Consider the following 17406-nt stretch of genomic DNA (forward strand, 5'->3'; position numbering starts at 1 on the left):
TTCCTAACTTACGGGAATTCGATTTTTCGATAAATTCGAATATACGAACCACTTTTCAAAAAATATATTTTTAAAATAATCTCGGGATTAATAAAAGACCGTGTTCTAACTTACGGAATATGGTCTTTTTTTAAAACCGAGATAATCGAATATCTTTTAAATAAGTGAATTTTTCGGCATTTAATCTCATATCTGGAATTTAAGACATTGTGTCCTAACTTACGGGACGTAAATCTCTTTCTCGATTAACGCGTAATATGCCCCTTTCTTGAAAATTTTTAATGTTTTAACAAAGGATTGTATTTTTAAAATCTTTTTAAATTCTCAATTCTCAACATTAAGACACTAATTAATCAACTAGGTACCAATTTTTAGGCGTTATGAGGGTGCTAATCCTTCCTCGTACGTAACCAACTCCCGAACCCATCTTTTTGAATTTCGTGGACCAAAATTATTTTTTTAATAAATCAAATCATTTATAAAAATAACTATTTTTCGAGGTGACCTGATCACACCTCATTAAAAAAGATTGGTGGCGACTCCCATACCCTATTTTTCATTTTTTTAATAAAAAGTCGACGACCTCTTTCACCAAAAAAAATGGTTTCGACAGCTTGGCGACTCCATTGGGGACAAAATAAGAGAGTCAAGCCGCAAGTTGATTATTTTTTGTCTTTTTGTCGAAAATTGATAATTTGGTTTAAATTTACGATTCTTTCATCGGATTTCATTTTTGTGGTTTTCATCATTTGGATATGTTTTCTGTTTGGTTCGAGACTCTTAGTATACTTTTGCACATTGCATTACATGATTGCTCGATTATACCCTTTTAAGTGGGAGTGAGAAACTATTCCTTCGTGAGGTCTTCACCTCCGTATAGGATAGTGGACTATTCTCGCAATACATCTGTACCTAAGCCTTCGTTTGATTTTCATCTCCGTATAGTCATAGGGAAATGTATTCCTCTGAACTGAACTCGGTCTGTATGAGCCTATAATGAGTGAGGATCGAGGAATCTGCTGGTTCAGGTACCTTTACTTTAGAATCGAACCGCATATAATAAGCTCTAAAAGCCTACCCTAGGTAGAACCATGCCGAACCCCTAGTGGTCACCCGAATAGGTGCTCTATTTTTTTTTATTTTTTTTCTTGCTTGCTTTTTATTGGTACTAACCTATTTCATTTTGTTCTAGTTATGATTTCATTGCATTTTCATCATAAAAAAGAGGTGTTGATTCACGTCCAGTTGCTAAATAGAGAGCTTGTCATGGAAAATGGATTTCTTGATAAAGTGGAAGATAATATGGTTGTCCGAATATGTTTCGAGGAAACACAACAAGAGAAGGGTGATAGTTTAACGGAGGAGTACACGATTTTGCTTCGTTGCCCAAAGTTTCAGGTTGACAAAGATTATTCGAGAGTTGTCAACGTTCTGACCTTTTTAAAGAAGCTAACGAGCATCACAAGGCTAAGTGAGTAATAAGTCGCGGCCCGGATCAAGCAAAAATGAGCTAGTAGAGGCATCTATTAGAAAATTTACGGGGTTTATCTTAACATTCGAATGAAGGAAAGGATCGATGTTTTCACCTAGAGTATGAGGGCAAAGCCGAATATATATCCTCTTTATGTAAAGAGATTTATTTTCTAGTAAAGTTGTTCTAACATAATTGAATCAGAATCAACGTCTCTTTTTGCATTCATTTCATGCATTTGTATTACATTACATCATATGCATTAAAGTCCACCAAAAGATCCTAATTGGTTAAAATCATTTCAGTTAATCTGGAAACTGACAAAAACTTACCAACCAAACACCGTTACGGTACCCGACCAAAAACAAAAGACATGGACCAAAGATTAGAAAGACTTGAACAACTTCAGAGGGAGATGCAAGACTAACTACAAGCGCAAATGCAAGAGCAACTGGCTAAGATCCAACAAGACATGATGGACAAAATGCTAGAATCTCAAAGAAACATGAGAACTCAGTTGACCTAATTATTTGTTGGCGGAATAGATAAGGGAAAAGGCCCCATGGCCAATCCTAGGGAGGAGGAACCGTTCTATCCTCCAGGTTTTACTCTACCAAATGTACAGACCTAAGCTGAGATGTACCCACGGAGACCATCCGTCACAATTAGGCCTTAACAATTTTAAGCTGGTGCTTTGATGCCAATGAACTTTCAAGTTAGATCAGGTTCAAACCCAGGAGATAACCCAACTAATCCCGTTATCCTCGATTTTAATGAAGTGGCAGAAAAGGAAAAAGCAAAGGCAGAATTGCCAAAACAACTAGAGGACAAGTGTAAATGGCTAGAGGAAAAATTCAAAGCAATAGAAAGCGCTGATAGTCATCATGGAATTGACGCTAAAGATCTAAGCTTGGTTCCAGACTTAGTACTTCCTTACAAGTTCAAAATGCTAGAATTTGAAACGTATAATGGGATCAATTGCCCCAAAGCTCACATCACCATATTTTACAGACGGATGACTGGATACGTTAACAATGATTAACTGCTAATACATTGCTTCCAGGGTAGCCTAGTGGGGGCAACATTGAAATGGTACAACCAATTGAGCTGTTCCATGATTGGTTCGTGGAAGGACCTAGCACAAGCATTCATGAAGCAATATAGTCATGTAACTGATATGACTCTTGATAGAATTACTTTACAGAACATGGAGAAGAAATCGAGTAAGAGTTTTAGGCAATATGCACAGAGATGGAGGGAAATTGCCATCCAAGCTTCTAGAAAAAAAAAACTACGATACTCTTTATCAACACTTTAAAAGTCCCGTTCATCACACACATGCTAGGAAGCGCCATAAAAAGTTTTTCAAATATAGTCATGAATGGCGAAATGATCGAGAATGCCATAAGAAATGGAAAGATAGATGCAGGAGAGAGTAATAAAAGGTCAGCCTTAAGGAAAAAAAAAACGAGGTGAACAACACAAGTACATATAATAAGGGTTACTCAAAATCAATTACTGTAAATCAGCCAAGAAAAGTGGCTGCTGGTCAACAAAGACAAGAATCTGACACAAAGCAAAACACTGAAAAGCTCCAATTTACACCAATCCCAATGACGTATAGGGAGCTGTATCAAAGTTTATTCGATGCACATGTTGTTTCCCCTTTTTACTTAAAACCAATGCAACCCCCGTACGACGCAAATGCCCAATACAAATACCATGCAGGAATTATGAGGCACTCGATAGAAAACTGCACTGCTTTTAAAAAGCTAGTCGAAAGGCTCATCAATATGGGCATTTTCAAATTCGATGACCCATCTAATGCAGAAAATCTGTTACCCAATCATATTGATGATGGGGTAAACGCGATGAGTGAAGATATGGGGAGAAGAATCAAGACAGACATTGCAGAAATAAAAACTCATTTGAGATGGGTCTGGAATGAGATGGTAAAAAAGGGGTCAACCATTTCAAATTCAGGAGAAAATTACGAAAAGATGAGGAACTACTGTGAGTTCCATCATGAAGTGGGGCACGAGATTCAAAAGTGCAATGAATTCAGAGCCTTGGTGCAAGACCTAATGGATAATAACGAACTAGAATTCTTTGAATATAATGAAGGCTCGGAAGGAATGTTCAGAAATTGGGGCATCAATGTTATATCTGAAGAAGAAACTGAAGGAGGGTCCTTGTTAGATATCTGCCCTTATGAACTAGGGAATGTGCTAAACAATTGGACTGCAGAAGAAATTCCTGTAGATTTTAGAGCTTACTTAGAGTAATGTTTAGAACACACTTGTTGCTTTTAGCGTAGAAGTGATAATAACCCCTTTGTGAAATAGGCTCATGTCTAAACATCATTATTTTAATGAAGTATATCTTTGCATTCATTTTGAGCAAATATTCTTTCATTCTTTCCATACGAGAAATTATTTTAGATTTTTTCATTCTTTTGGGATTTTCCTCCAAATCATTCTTTCATTACATTCATAATCATATTGTAACACCCCAAACCCAACCTAAACATTAGGGCCGAATCTAGTGATGTCACATTGTAACACCTCTTACCCGTATTCTACGCTGAAATATGGTACGAGGCATTACCAAAATAAATACACTTATAAACATATTAAACCGAGTTATAAAATTTTATCCAAATTAAAAACTTTCAAATTATTATCTTCGAGTCGCTAATTAGGGTTTACGAGGCCTAATACATACCCATTCATATGCTCAATATATCCGTTAAATCAATCCAATATTGAAGAATCCACTTTAAGTCAGTATCAATATTAATCACAATCATAAATCTTTTCATGTTATTTTCATATATCACTAACTGAACTTTGAATGTCAATTTACGAATATGTAATTCACTAACACATTCTGGAATATACAATGTTTAATTGATGAAATCATTTCATTGAGCCAAATTTCATATTCACTCCAAATTTTCTTTTAAATCCATAAATCCTTTCACTTACCATTTACCTAACCAATTTCTCGAACCAAGCTATAACACAACAATAATACATCACCTGTGCTTCACGAATTCAATGTTCGAATTTTATCACCATCAAATCCATGTCATTCGAATACTTAAAGTTTATTCAAGCATATATTATTACGTTTCATATACCAAGCATATGTCAAAATTATGAATACGCAATCAATTCATTTGTCATTTATTTAACTAGAAAATTAATCTCAAAATTCATAACATTCCATTACCTAAGATATGCCATAAAACACTCTTTTAACATAAACTAGCACCATGGCCGAATTTTCAGTATGCTATTTATTCCCCTTTTTCTGAATCACATAGCAAAATATTACAAATATGTATATATTTGAATACTATAATTATGCATCAACTTACCAACATAAGTTAATTCATGAGCCACTCATGACATCATTTCATGCCAGATATACCCCACGCATATGCTATTAAACTTTATTTTCTCTCAGGAGCTTACCATGACCAGTAATGTACCAATATAAGCATCACTCCTATTTCAACATTTATCGATTATAATCAGACATTTAACCAATTATACACAATTCATTATTATACTCTATTGTCCTCCTCCTCCTCTCCATCCCACATCCTTTATGTATATAACATGCTTAAATAGCATTATACATAATTTCACTATTCGCTTATATTTAAATTCAAAGTTGTCTAGTCGTGTTATAGTTACTAAATTATTTTTATCCAGAGCTAAAGAGCTCCAAATTAAGTTCTATTAATTTTATCCAAAACTAGACTCACATATATTCCTATCATAAAATTTTCAAAATTTTTGGCTCAGCCAATTAGTACAGTTTATTCTTTAATTTCACCCCGGAGATAAGTGACGCTGCTACAGACTCAGAATCCCCTTTTGAACAATACATGTGTTTAGAGGGATCCCATGACTTTGAAGATGACGTAGACTGTGGCTTATCTCCGGACTTGTTGAGGATGGTAGAAAAAGAGGAGAAACAAATCTTACCTCACAAGGAATGAATGGAAATTGTGAGCTTAGAAGAGAGAAAAGAGGTGAAGATTAGAACTGACATTACCACAAAGACGAAGCGAGACCTCGTTAAGTTACTGTAAGAATTAAAAGATGTCGCATGGTCATACCAGGATATGCCCTGGTTAAGCACTGATATTGTAGTACACCACCTTCCTATAAAAGAGGATTGCAAGCCAATTTAGCAGAAACTCCGGAGGATGAGGCCTGACATTGTGCTAAAAATAAAAGAAGAAGTCAAAAAACAATTTGATGTTGGGTTCTTACAAGTGGTCAAATATTCAGAATGGGTAGCCAACATCGTTCCAGCCCCTAAAAAAGATAGGAAAGTACAAATGTGTGTGGATTATAGGGACTTAACAAGGCCAACCCAAAAGACAATTTCCTATTGCCTCACATTGACACTTTAGTGGATAATACGACAGACTACTCACTGTTTTCCTTTATGGATGGCTTCTCTGGATACAATCAGATAAAGATGTATCTCGAAGACATGGGAAAGACCACATTCGTAACCCTGTAGGGAACGTTTTGCTATAAAGTGATGTCATTCAGATTAAAGAATGCGGGAGCAACGTATCAAAGAGCCATGGTAACCTTGTTCCATGACATGATGCACAAAAAATCGAGGTTTACGTCGATGATATGATTGCAAAATCCAGAACAAAAAAGGAACATGTGCAAGTCCTGAGAAAATTGTTTTTAAGATTGAGAAAGTTCCAGCTCAAGCTCAATCCAGCAAAATGCACTTTCGAAGCTAGGTCAAGAAAGCTGTTATGCTTCATAGTCAGTGAAAAAAGAATCGAGATCGACCCAGATAAAGTCAAGGTGATACGAGAATTACCTCCACCACGCACTTAGAAGAAAGTTTGAGGTTTCTTAAGAAGACTGAATTACATTGCCCGGTTCATTTTACAACTAACTGAGAAATGTGACCCCATATTCCGTCTTCTGAAGAAACATAATCTAGGTGTATGAGACGAAGAATGTTAGGAAGCTTTTTACAAGGCCAACATGATGAGACAGAAAGTAAAGAAAGGGCGATATACTATCTTAGTAAGAAAATTCACTGATTGTGAAAAGAGATACTCACCTATTGAAAAATTATGTTGCGCCCTGATGTAGACAACTCGGACACTAGGGTAGTACATGTTGTACCATACGACTTGGCTAATTTCAAAATTAGACCTTTTAAAATATATTGTGCCTTGATCTGGACAACTCGGACACTGAGGCAGTACATGTTGTACCATTCGACTGCTTTGAATGGGAGGATGGCTAGATGGCAGATTTTGCTTTCTGAATTTGACATAGTTTATGTGAGCCAGAAAGTCGTGAAAGGGAGTGCAATAGCAGATTTTCTAGCTAGTAGAGCCTTGGAGGATTACGAGCCTTTGAACTTTGATTTCCTGAATGAGGACCTAATGTATGTGGCAACCACTGAATAATATTCTCAAGTGGGTCACATTTGGAAGCTAAACTTTGACAGAGCCTCAAACGCTGTGGGCAATGGAATTGAGGCAGTCTTAGTATCCCCAAACGGAGATCATTATCCTTTTACTAGCAAATTAGATTTTGATTGCACAAACAACATGGTAGAATATGAAGCGTGCATCATGGGCATCCGTGCAGCCATAGAACGTAAAATCAAAGTACTAGAGGTGTATGGGGATTCTGCATTGGTGATATACCAACTCAAAGGAGAATGGGAGACAAGACATCCCAAATTAATTAGTTATCGAAAGCTGGTTCTCGAATTGATTGATGAGTTTGATGACATTACTTTCTGCTATCTCCCACGAGATGAAAACCAGATGGTTGATGCGTTGGCTACCCTAGCTTCCCTGATTAAAGTAAGCAAACAAGAGGATATTAAGCCTATCCAGATGAGTATCGATGAGACCCCGGCTCATTGTTACAGCATCAAAGAAGAGGAAAATGATGATCATCCTTGGTACCAAGATATACTACGATATGTGAAGAATCGTGAGTACCTTGACCAAAAAACTGAGAATGATAAGAGGATATTGAGAAGACTAGCCAGTGACTATGTCTTAGATGGGGAGATCTTATGCAAAAAGGGAAAGGATCAGGTACTATTAAGATGTGTGGACGTTGTGGAGGCTAAGAAAATTTTGGAGGAAGTCCATGAGGGTATCTGCGAAACGTATACAAATGGTTTCACAATGGCTAGACAGATTATGAGATTCGGGTATTATTGGTCCACCATGGAAGGGGATTGTATTAATTACGCCAAAAGATGTCATAAGTGCCAAATTTATGGAGACAAAATTCATGTGCCTCCATCACTTCTTCATGTCATGACTTCTCCCTGGCCTTTCTCCATGTGGGGCGTGGATGTCATTGGGCCAATATCACCAAAAGCTTCTAATGGGCATCGATTTATCTTCGTGGTCATTGATTACTTTACCAAGTAGGTGGAAGCTTCTTCATATGCCATTGTCACGAAGTCGGCAGTCAGTAAATTCTTGAAAAAAGAGATCATATGTCGTATGGAATGCCAGAAAGAATCATATCTAACAATGCGCTGAATTTAAACAACAGCACAATAGTGGAGGTCTACAATCAACTCAAGATCAGACACCATAACTCATCACCATATTGCCAAAAAATGAATGGTGCAGTGGAGGCAACCAATAAAAACATTAAGAAGATCGTGGGGAAAATGGCTGAGACTTATAAATATTGGCATAAGAAATTACTATTTGCCCTCTATGCTTATCGAACATCTGTCAGGACCTCCACCGGGGCAACGCATTTCTCTTTGGTTTACGGAATGCAGGTAGTTTTGCCTATTGAAGTCGAGATTCTGTGTCTCCGAGTTCTGTCAGAACTAAAATTAGATGAAGCAGAATGGACCTAATCTTGTTATGATCAGTTGAACTTGATCGAAGGAAAGAGGCTAAAGGCTATCCGTCAAGGTTAGATGTACCAAAAATGAATGATACGAGCTTATGACAAAAAGGTTCGTCCTAGAGAATTCCTTGAGGGGGACCTGGTGTTGAAAAAGATCATTCCCCTACAAAAGGATTTTAGAGGGAAACGGATGCCAAATTGGGAATGACCTTATATGGTAAAAAAGACCTTTTCTGGAGGAGCATTGATTTTGACCGAGATGGATGGTAAAAACTTGCCTAATCCTATAAATTTAGATTCAGTCAAGAAGTACTTCACCTAAAGAAGGAGAAGAGACCAAGGTGAAAACCCGTAAAGGGCTCTTTGAGTCCTAAGAAAAAAAGAGAGGCCAACGTGAAAACCCGTAAAAGGCGAATTTAGACCAAAGAGGATTTGAGTTGAAAACCCAAAAAAGGCGACTCAAATTTTGATCAAAATGGAGTGCGGTGATCTTGCTATACCTAAATCAACAGGAAAGGGAATACGACGTCTGGGACATCGACAAAGTACTCTAAATCTCGTAAACACATGTCAAGCTCAAAATGATTTTTAAAAAGTTTGTACAGAGAAGTTCAAGCTGCGATATCTGAGGAACCTAGTTTTCATATTACTTATATTGAATTTGCTATTCTTGAAATACTTTATTCTTTTCAAGATACATGTTCCCAATCAATTCTTTTTTTATTTTCTTCCATCATTGATAATTTATTCATTTCGAGCTATGCTCCAAATCAATTCTATTCTTATCCAGTGTTATGACCTTTTGCAAGCATGTTGCATTAGAATAATGATTAATGGATTAACAATACTTTCACAAAGGAAGTTCTGCATATTATTCTAGAAGTTTCTAAATGATACAAGAACCTGAAACAGGACTATTGCTTAGAACGCACCAAGTTTAAAGGTTAGAAATATCTGAGAAGGAAGAATCTAAAATAAGACTATACCGTCGAATTTTTTTGTCAAAATATTGATTGAACAAAACGATAAAATATCGTGTCGGTGATAAAGCTTCAATGAATAAACAAACAATGATCACCAAACAATAAGAGGAGGTTATTCTTCGAGAAGAAAATTCTACATTTGTGCATAAACATCTGGTTACGATACCCTGGGAATGGTGTAAAAGAACAAAGATATTCACATCATGTACCCTTGAATTGCAGTAGGAGAGAATTGAGAAAGAGCTAGATCTTATACCCCAGGGTTACAGTGGGAGGAAGATGGTACAAATCTTATGTCTCAGAAGTACAGTGGAATGAACCTTGAAGTTACAGTGGGGGCAACCTGATTAAGTAAAACGTGAGTGTTTCGTTGGAGATACAAGTCGGACAAGATGGCATTATAACATGTCAGTGATAAAGCCTTAATAAACAACGAGCAATGACAACTCAAATATTAAGGGATCATTCTCATGACATTCTGCATTCATTCATACACATCTAGTTAGGAGATTTTGATTCATTCCGATCATAACATCCTAATCAATAGGCACAACTAGGCCCATGAAATGGATTCTACAGGTCATGTTCCCCAGAGAACAGATCAGTAGAGTTACAAATCCTATATCCCTGAAGTTGCAATGGGATGAATTGAAGTCACTACGGTGAATCTTATCTCCTTGAAGTTGCAGTGGAGCAGATTTAAGCCACCAGCCTTATCTTCCTGAAGTCGCAGCAGAGCAGACTGAAGGTAATGAATCTTATTTCCCTGACGTTGTAGTGAACAGATTAAAGCTACAAATTATGATGGATCTTATCTTCCTGAAGTTGCAGTAGAGTAGATTGAAGCCACCAGCCTTATCTCCGTGAAGTTGCAGCGGAGCAGACTAAAGATAGCGAATCTTATTTCCCTGGCATTGCAGTGGAACATATTAAAGCTACAAATTATGGCGGATCTTATCTCCTTGAAGTTGTAATAGAGCAGATTGATGTTACCAGCCTTATCTCCCTGAAATTGCAGCGGAGCAGACTGAAGACATCAAATCTTATTTCCCTGGCGTTGTAGTGGAATAGATTAAAGCTACAAATTATGGCGGACCTTATCTTCCTGAAGTTACAGCGGAGCAGACTGAAGACAACGAATCTTATTTCCCTGGTATTGTAATGGAATAGATTAAAGCTACAAATTATGGTGGATCTTATCTTCCTAAAGTTGCAGTGGAGCAGATCGAAACCACAATCCTTATCTCCCTGAAGTTGCAGTGGAGCAGGTTGAAATTACTAATCCTTATCTCCTTGAAGTTATAGCGGAGTGGATCGAAGCTACAAGTCTCTTTTCCCTGAAATTACATTGAAGCGGATCGAAACACCAATTCCTATACCCTTGAAGAAGTGGTGAAATGGAATGAGGCTACTTGAAGAAGATGAGCACCAAGAGGGCAGGCAAAATTGGCCCTTTTAAAGTCTTTGCTCCATTCTTATTACACGACAACAAGCAAAGAGGAACAGCTGTAACAGGCCCGATTCACCTGGCCTATTAAAAATAAACCAAACAAAAAAAAATACCAAATAAAACAAACCCAATAAAAAGTCCAAGAATCAAACAGTCCATTTACAAACTAAAAAACCCAAGACCCTAGCCCAATACAAGCCCAAACCCATTACATTTTAAAAAAAGACCTAGCTAAGCAGCTTTTAGCCGTCGCACCTCCAACCACCTCCCCACGTGCGCCTCCGTACACCAGCTGGCCAACGGCCTTGTACCTACAAAATGAATGAACGAGAAGAATCTAATAACAGTGTAAAAAATAACAGAAAAGAGAAAAGAGAAAAATAAAAAAAGGATATTTTCGGGCTATAAAAAGGGGCCCCGATTCCTGTATTTTGGCTTCTACATTACGAACATGAATAAAAAAAATCAGAGAAAAATCAATACAAATACAAACCATTTTAGAAGGTAGTTCTTTACTATTTTTTTGTTTGATTCATTTTTATCACTTTTATTTTTTTTAAAAAGACACACAGAAAATAAAGATAAAGGATTAAACTCTTACTTTTATTCACGTTTTTCTCCGCTAGGGAAGGAGGTCTGCCGATTTCGATGAAAATCGGCATTTTTTTAGGCTCAGGGAGTCGAAAAGCCCAAAAATGGCTTTTTTTACTTTTCGGCCACCATGGACGGCGGCGGGTGGCCGACACAATGGCTGATGACTGGAGCGATAGCTAGAGCCTAGAGAGAGGAGAGAAGAGTTGAGAGGATTTCTTTGTTTTTTTTAAGAAGGTGTTTGAAAATGATTTTTATGAAACAACGCCGTTTTGGGTCAGCACACATAAATGTCAAAACGACGTCGTTTTAACCTATACCGGACTGACCCGACCCGAATCGCCTAGGATTCGCGTGTTTTTAGACGAAGGGGCTATTTGTGTCCTTAGTTGTTCCGCTTTTGAGGATGGTTACAATTGGATCCTATCCTATTTTCTTTATTTTTAATTTTTCCACAAACTTTCATTTTTTTTAATTTGGTCCTTAGACTGTTTTAAAAGGGAAAACACCTGAAACGGTGTCGTTTTGGGAAAGGGGAATAATTTCCCCAATGACCCCTCCTTCTTCAAGCACATTAATTTTCAGTCCTATTTCGATTTAATCATTAAATTTATTACGAATTTTGCCTCCAATTTCATTCTAATTTCAATATAGTCCTTTGAGTAATTTACTTTATTATTTGCCTATTAATTTGTCTATTGTTCTTCATTTTTCTTTAAGTTAATATTATTTTTATTTTTATATCCATTATTTATTTTTTTTATATATCTAAATCCTAATATTTCTTTTACTAATTTATTTTTATTTCTTTTATAATCCTTAAATACACTCTTATGTATGTTTTATTTACATATTTATTATCTTATTTTTATAATATTATTTCTATTATTATTATCATTATCATTTTCATCTTTATTTTTTAACTATTTTATTTATTTATTTATTTACTTACTCTCAATTTTAAATCTATCTTATATTAGTTTTTATTTTATCATTATTTTTTATATTGGCTTGTTTATTTTATTTTTTGTCATTATTAGTGTTATTTTATTCCATTATTAGTTTAATTGTTTTTTTAAATACTTTCAAGTTTTAGACTTATTATTATGGTTATTGTGGTTGTTATTCATTTGTTATTATTTATTTTATTCTTTTTGATTGTTAATATTAGCATTGAAATGATGTATGTTATATTATTATTGTTATTGTATGTGCAACGATTTGCTTATTAATACACTCGTTGTAATCATTCGATAATTTGATATTTTATTCGCATATCACTTTAAACATTACATTAATTTTCATCCAAATTCAAAAAAAAAGAAGATTTTTAAAAACGATGATAATTTTTCGTATTTTTGGAATTCGAGAAGTCGTTCACTAACTTACGGGGTTTCAATTTTCTGATAAATTCGAATATACGAACCACTTTTCAAAAAATACATTTTTAAAATAATCTCGGTATTAATAAAAGACCGTGTTCTAACTTACGGAATATGGTCTTTTCTAAAACCGAGATAATCGAATATCTTTCAATTAAGTGAATTTTTCGGCATTTAATCTTGTATCGGGAATTTAAGACGTTGTGTCCTAACTTACGGGATGTAAATCTCTTCGATTAACGCGTAATATGTCCCTTTCTCAAAAAATTTTAATGTTTTAACAAAGGATCGTATTTTTAAACTCTTATTAAATTCTCAATTCTCGATGTTAAGACACTAGCTAATCAATTAGGTACCAATTTTTGGGCGTTATGAGGGTGCTAATCCTTCCTCGTACATAACCGACTCCCGAACCCATCTTTCTGAATTTCGTGGACCAAAATTGTTGTTTTAATAAATCAAATCGTTTATAAAAATAACTATTTTTCGAGGTGACCCGATCACAACCCATTAAAAAAGATTGGTGGCGACTCCCATACCCTAATTTTTATTTTTTTTAAATAAAAAGTCGACGACCTCTTTCACCAAAAAAAATGGTTTCGTCAACAACATTAGCAACGTTGAGGATGTAGTGGTGTTTGATTAAGTTTTTGACATAGGTGTTACTAGTTTTAATTTGATTTGAAGGAATGATGTTATCGATCAAATTTATATTTACGGCGTTTATGGTGCTAAATTGTTTAAGGCGTTGTCGAGCCAAGTGTTTTTAAGTTGATGTCTTTGATTTTAGGCGAGTTTTGACTCTGTTATATAGTGTTCTTTCAGGGTAATTATTTTTGCATGGTATTTTCTTGTTTCAAGTTCTTTAATCAATAAAATTGACTGGCTTAGCAAATAAAAATACATATATATATAATTTTAATAACAAACATTCATATTTGTTGAATATAGGATTTGTATTTGATAATTTTGAATATTTGTCTTGTCAAATAAAATTGTTAAATTTGTAATTACGTAGTTATTTTAATAGAATAACATGGTTGCATATGCCAACATAAATTATTGTTATGTTCGTACACGATCTAATTTAAATGAACTTATTTTTGTGTGTTTATTGACTAAAATCACTACATCAAATTAAGCTTTTAGTGGTATTTTTAGTGGCGTTTGAATCGAAAAACGTCGCAAATATATACATTAGTGGTGTTTTTTCTATAAACGCTGTAAAAGGTAAAACAATAACGGCGTTTTACCTATAAAAGCAGCAAAAGTTAAAGTAATAACGGCGTTTTTCATATAGCGCGAATTTATTTAATTTTTATTGAAACAGCTCCATTTTCATAAAGAAATCAAATATTCTTTTTCTTCTTCGATATCATCTCCACAGATATATTACCTTCCCTATCCACATTATTTGATTTCCCGAAACCCTAAACATCCAATGTGCCCCCATTTCCTCAGAGGCTGTAACCGAGCAGTCGACGCCTAGCCACTTTACCCAACAACCAACTCACTTGCCAGCCTCCGTGAGTCGAAGATTTATCTTCTATTACATTTTAATTTGGGTAGTTCAGTTCATTTATTTAGTTTCTTATGTGATTAAAATAGTGAAATATCAATATGTTTGTTAAAATTTTTATTGTTTCGTTAGTCCTGTATTTCTGGTGAACTGTGATAAAGAAATGATTTGAGAATCCTTGACCATTCTTGATATAGAGCACGGTTTTGCAGGGCAGTTACTGAGCTCCAAATTTTCTATTTCTTTCTATTTTTTAGTCCGACCGAATTAAGCAAGCCAAAGTTTGTAAAAGTAATAGCAATGAATTTCACCCTTATATTTAAAACTGCTGTTTTTTCTTCGCATGGCATTTATGTGTTCTGTAAGCTGATGATATCTACTTAGCGATGTCTATTGTATTAAGATATTGGATATTTGATGCTTAAAAATATTGGATATTTGTCTAAGAGTCTAGTTATTTGTGGATTTTAAGGTGGGTTAATCATAGTCATGTTCCGAGATTGCTGTAGCAATATGTTATTTTTTCTGTTTGGATTGTTCAGAACCTCTTCTAGTATTCCATTGAAAAAATGTCTCCCATTAACGATTTCTCAGGCTACATCAACTTTTATGCATTTTGTATTATTTTTTGGAGGTTGATAGAAATCTAACAAAAAGTTTCCAGTTTTATGATGGGGGTGGGGGACAGCCAAAGGATAATGTAGTGCCTATACATGTCTTTTACTATGACCGGTAGTGACTCAATCTATAGCCTCTAATATATCACTTAGTTTCCTCTGACGCATGTATAATATATTTGACAACATTGAATATCATTAGGTGTGTTCTCATGATTCAAAAGTCTTTTGGTGTAAAATGAAAATGCAAAACTGACAATTTCTTTGGAGGTTATTTCTCATTTGATAAGTGTTAAGTGGTGTCATCCCACGTCTATTAACTCTTTTGATTTTTTTGTACTCTTATATTCAAGTTAAACTCCTCTACTTATTACCAAATGGTTTTAAATTGGATGCTTATCACTAAGGGACCAAGAGGATGCAAGATTTTCCTAAGTGCATGCCTGGCTCAATGTTCTCATGTGTTTGAATGGACTTATCTGGTTAAAGTACTATGTTTCTTGAGCATCTTGCTTTTGCTTCTTCTTTTTTTTAAATAATTTTTGTTTGCAAAATTGTGGTAGACTAGTTAAAGTTTGTTTGGTGAATTTTATGGCCATTATGGGGCTATGAAATGGTCAATGGCCAATGGCCAAAATGGGCAAATTTGCTTCATCTTGAACTAATATCCTGTGTCATTTTGGAAGAGCTGCAGATTATTGGTTTGAGGAGGCGAAAGAGAGACATACACCTCTGAATGCAATCATTTATGGAAATATTGTTTATGCTCATTGGAAAGTAGTAAAAGCTTGGCTTCTATCATACAATATTTTCATTCTTCTGTATTTTGTGTTTTTATCTTTTTGCAATTTTTGGGCCATTTTCTTTTTGTGCATAGGTCAATGAAGATAAATTTGAGACTTATAGTGGATTCACATAGTGTGTGTTTATGTTAATCCATCTTCAGCTATTTCTATTTTTTTATCATGTTCTAATTAGCGGGTTCTGCTAAAATGTCCAAGTGATCTCATGTGGACTGATGCAAATCTCATAGATATTGTTGATATAATGTATATTTGGAGATTTATGTGCCGAGGAGTTGTTCTATTGCTGCAATTCCAGAACTCAATGTTAGTTAACCTTTAACATTTTCAAATTCTTTTCTATTCAAACCACTTCTGTGAGTTAAGTCTTAGTGAAACATGTTCATTCTGCAAGGTGTTAGTTGTTTATAGGCTGGATAGGAACTAGTTGCCAATGTGTATAGACAGACAGATGAATTTAGGTTTATAGGTGTTAGTTATTCTAGGATAATCTTGTTAATAGCTTTTTAAGTTATGGATTTATGTGTATAGATGATCCTTTTTTTTCCATGAATTTAATTCTTTCCCTTACTGATCATCTTACCCTGTATAATGTTTTTGCAGTCAACTACATCAGAAAGTAGCCTTTTCGATCATTTGATAAACATTTGGGAATTCATTCCTGGACCAGTCCCAGGAACTTGCAGCCTTTACTTCCTTGTGGACTTTAAGTTCCAGTCACCACTCCATCGGCAGGTAATGTCCCGGTAGGCCATAGGGCGTTTATAGGTCATTACCAATACTTGAGTTTCCCTCTTGTGGTATGCGCATAACAATCACTCTACTGTTTGTATTTTGACTTATTATTTCTTTTCTCCTTTGATGAAATGTTGCCAGCCTCTTGAGTAGTTGTGTTAGATTCTTGTTAACCACCTGAACCTTCTTCCCTTTGGTTCTTTTTTAATATAACTGCATCCATATTGTCAACTAGATGGGTTTCAAAGAGTTTTATTACTTGAGAGTGTATATTTTCAGTTGTGAATACATATAGCCAAATATATAAATATCCAAGGACCAACAGAGTTTTAACTATTAATTTATGGGTTTTATATGTTGTTTTAAAACAATTAGAACTTTTTATCTTCTGCTCTATTTGGCTTTATAATAGGTAGGTTTAAAAAAGGAAAATTTTAGCGGAGGTAGCTTGAATAATCTCTATGTAAAGATTGGATCAATTTTTATTGAGTTACATTTTGTAAGAATCTTTGATTTCAATTCCATAGTCAACACTATATGGTATTGTTAATGTCTTGTTTTGGTGGTTTAATTTCAATTTTCTAACACTTCATTTATGACTTAGGAATAATAATATTAATTTTTAATTTAATTTAGAATTTTTAATTAATATTAATATCATTATTGTAATTTATTTGTATATATAATTATTTTATATTTTTTAGATCTTTTGTAAAATTTTGAGCTGTTGAAATAATGATTTAATTAATTAGGTCAAAAATACCATTTGTTGAATTCTAAAAAAGTTAATATATTCGAAGATACCTGAATTTCATATATCTAAATTTTTTTTAATTGATATTTAAACATAAAAATCGTAAGCCAATTTAGGTATCAAGTAGGGGTAATTTATCAAATTTAAGTAGGTAGGTATATACTGACCCATTCTATGAACATTCTTAAAAAAATAAAAAAAG

At 34.7% G+C, this 17406-nt stretch overlaps 1 protein-coding gene across 1 annotated transcript; it reads left to right on the top strand.

Annotated features, from left to right (window-relative positions):
* Nucleotides 1-7307: 7307 nt before the first annotated feature.
* Nucleotides 7308-16603, top strand: LOC107921565 (uncharacterized). Its single transcript, XM_016851402.1, has 3 exons — nucleotides 7308-7586; nucleotides 16319-16450; nucleotides 16592-16603. The coding sequence occupies exons 1-3, from the start codon at nucleotides 7308-7310 to the stop codon at nucleotides 16601-16603; spliced, it is 423 nt and encodes a 140-aa protein (XP_016706891.1).
* Nucleotides 16604-17406: the final 803 nt, after the last annotated feature.

Source organism: Gossypium hirsutum, chromosome D01 (genome assembly GCF_007990345.1).
Source record: "Gossypium hirsutum isolate 1008001.06 chromosome D01, Gossypium_hirsutum_v2.1, whole genome shotgun sequence".
In the NCBI taxonomy this organism is placed as follows: Eukaryota; Viridiplantae; Streptophyta; class Magnoliopsida; order Malvales; family Malvaceae; genus Gossypium; species Gossypium hirsutum.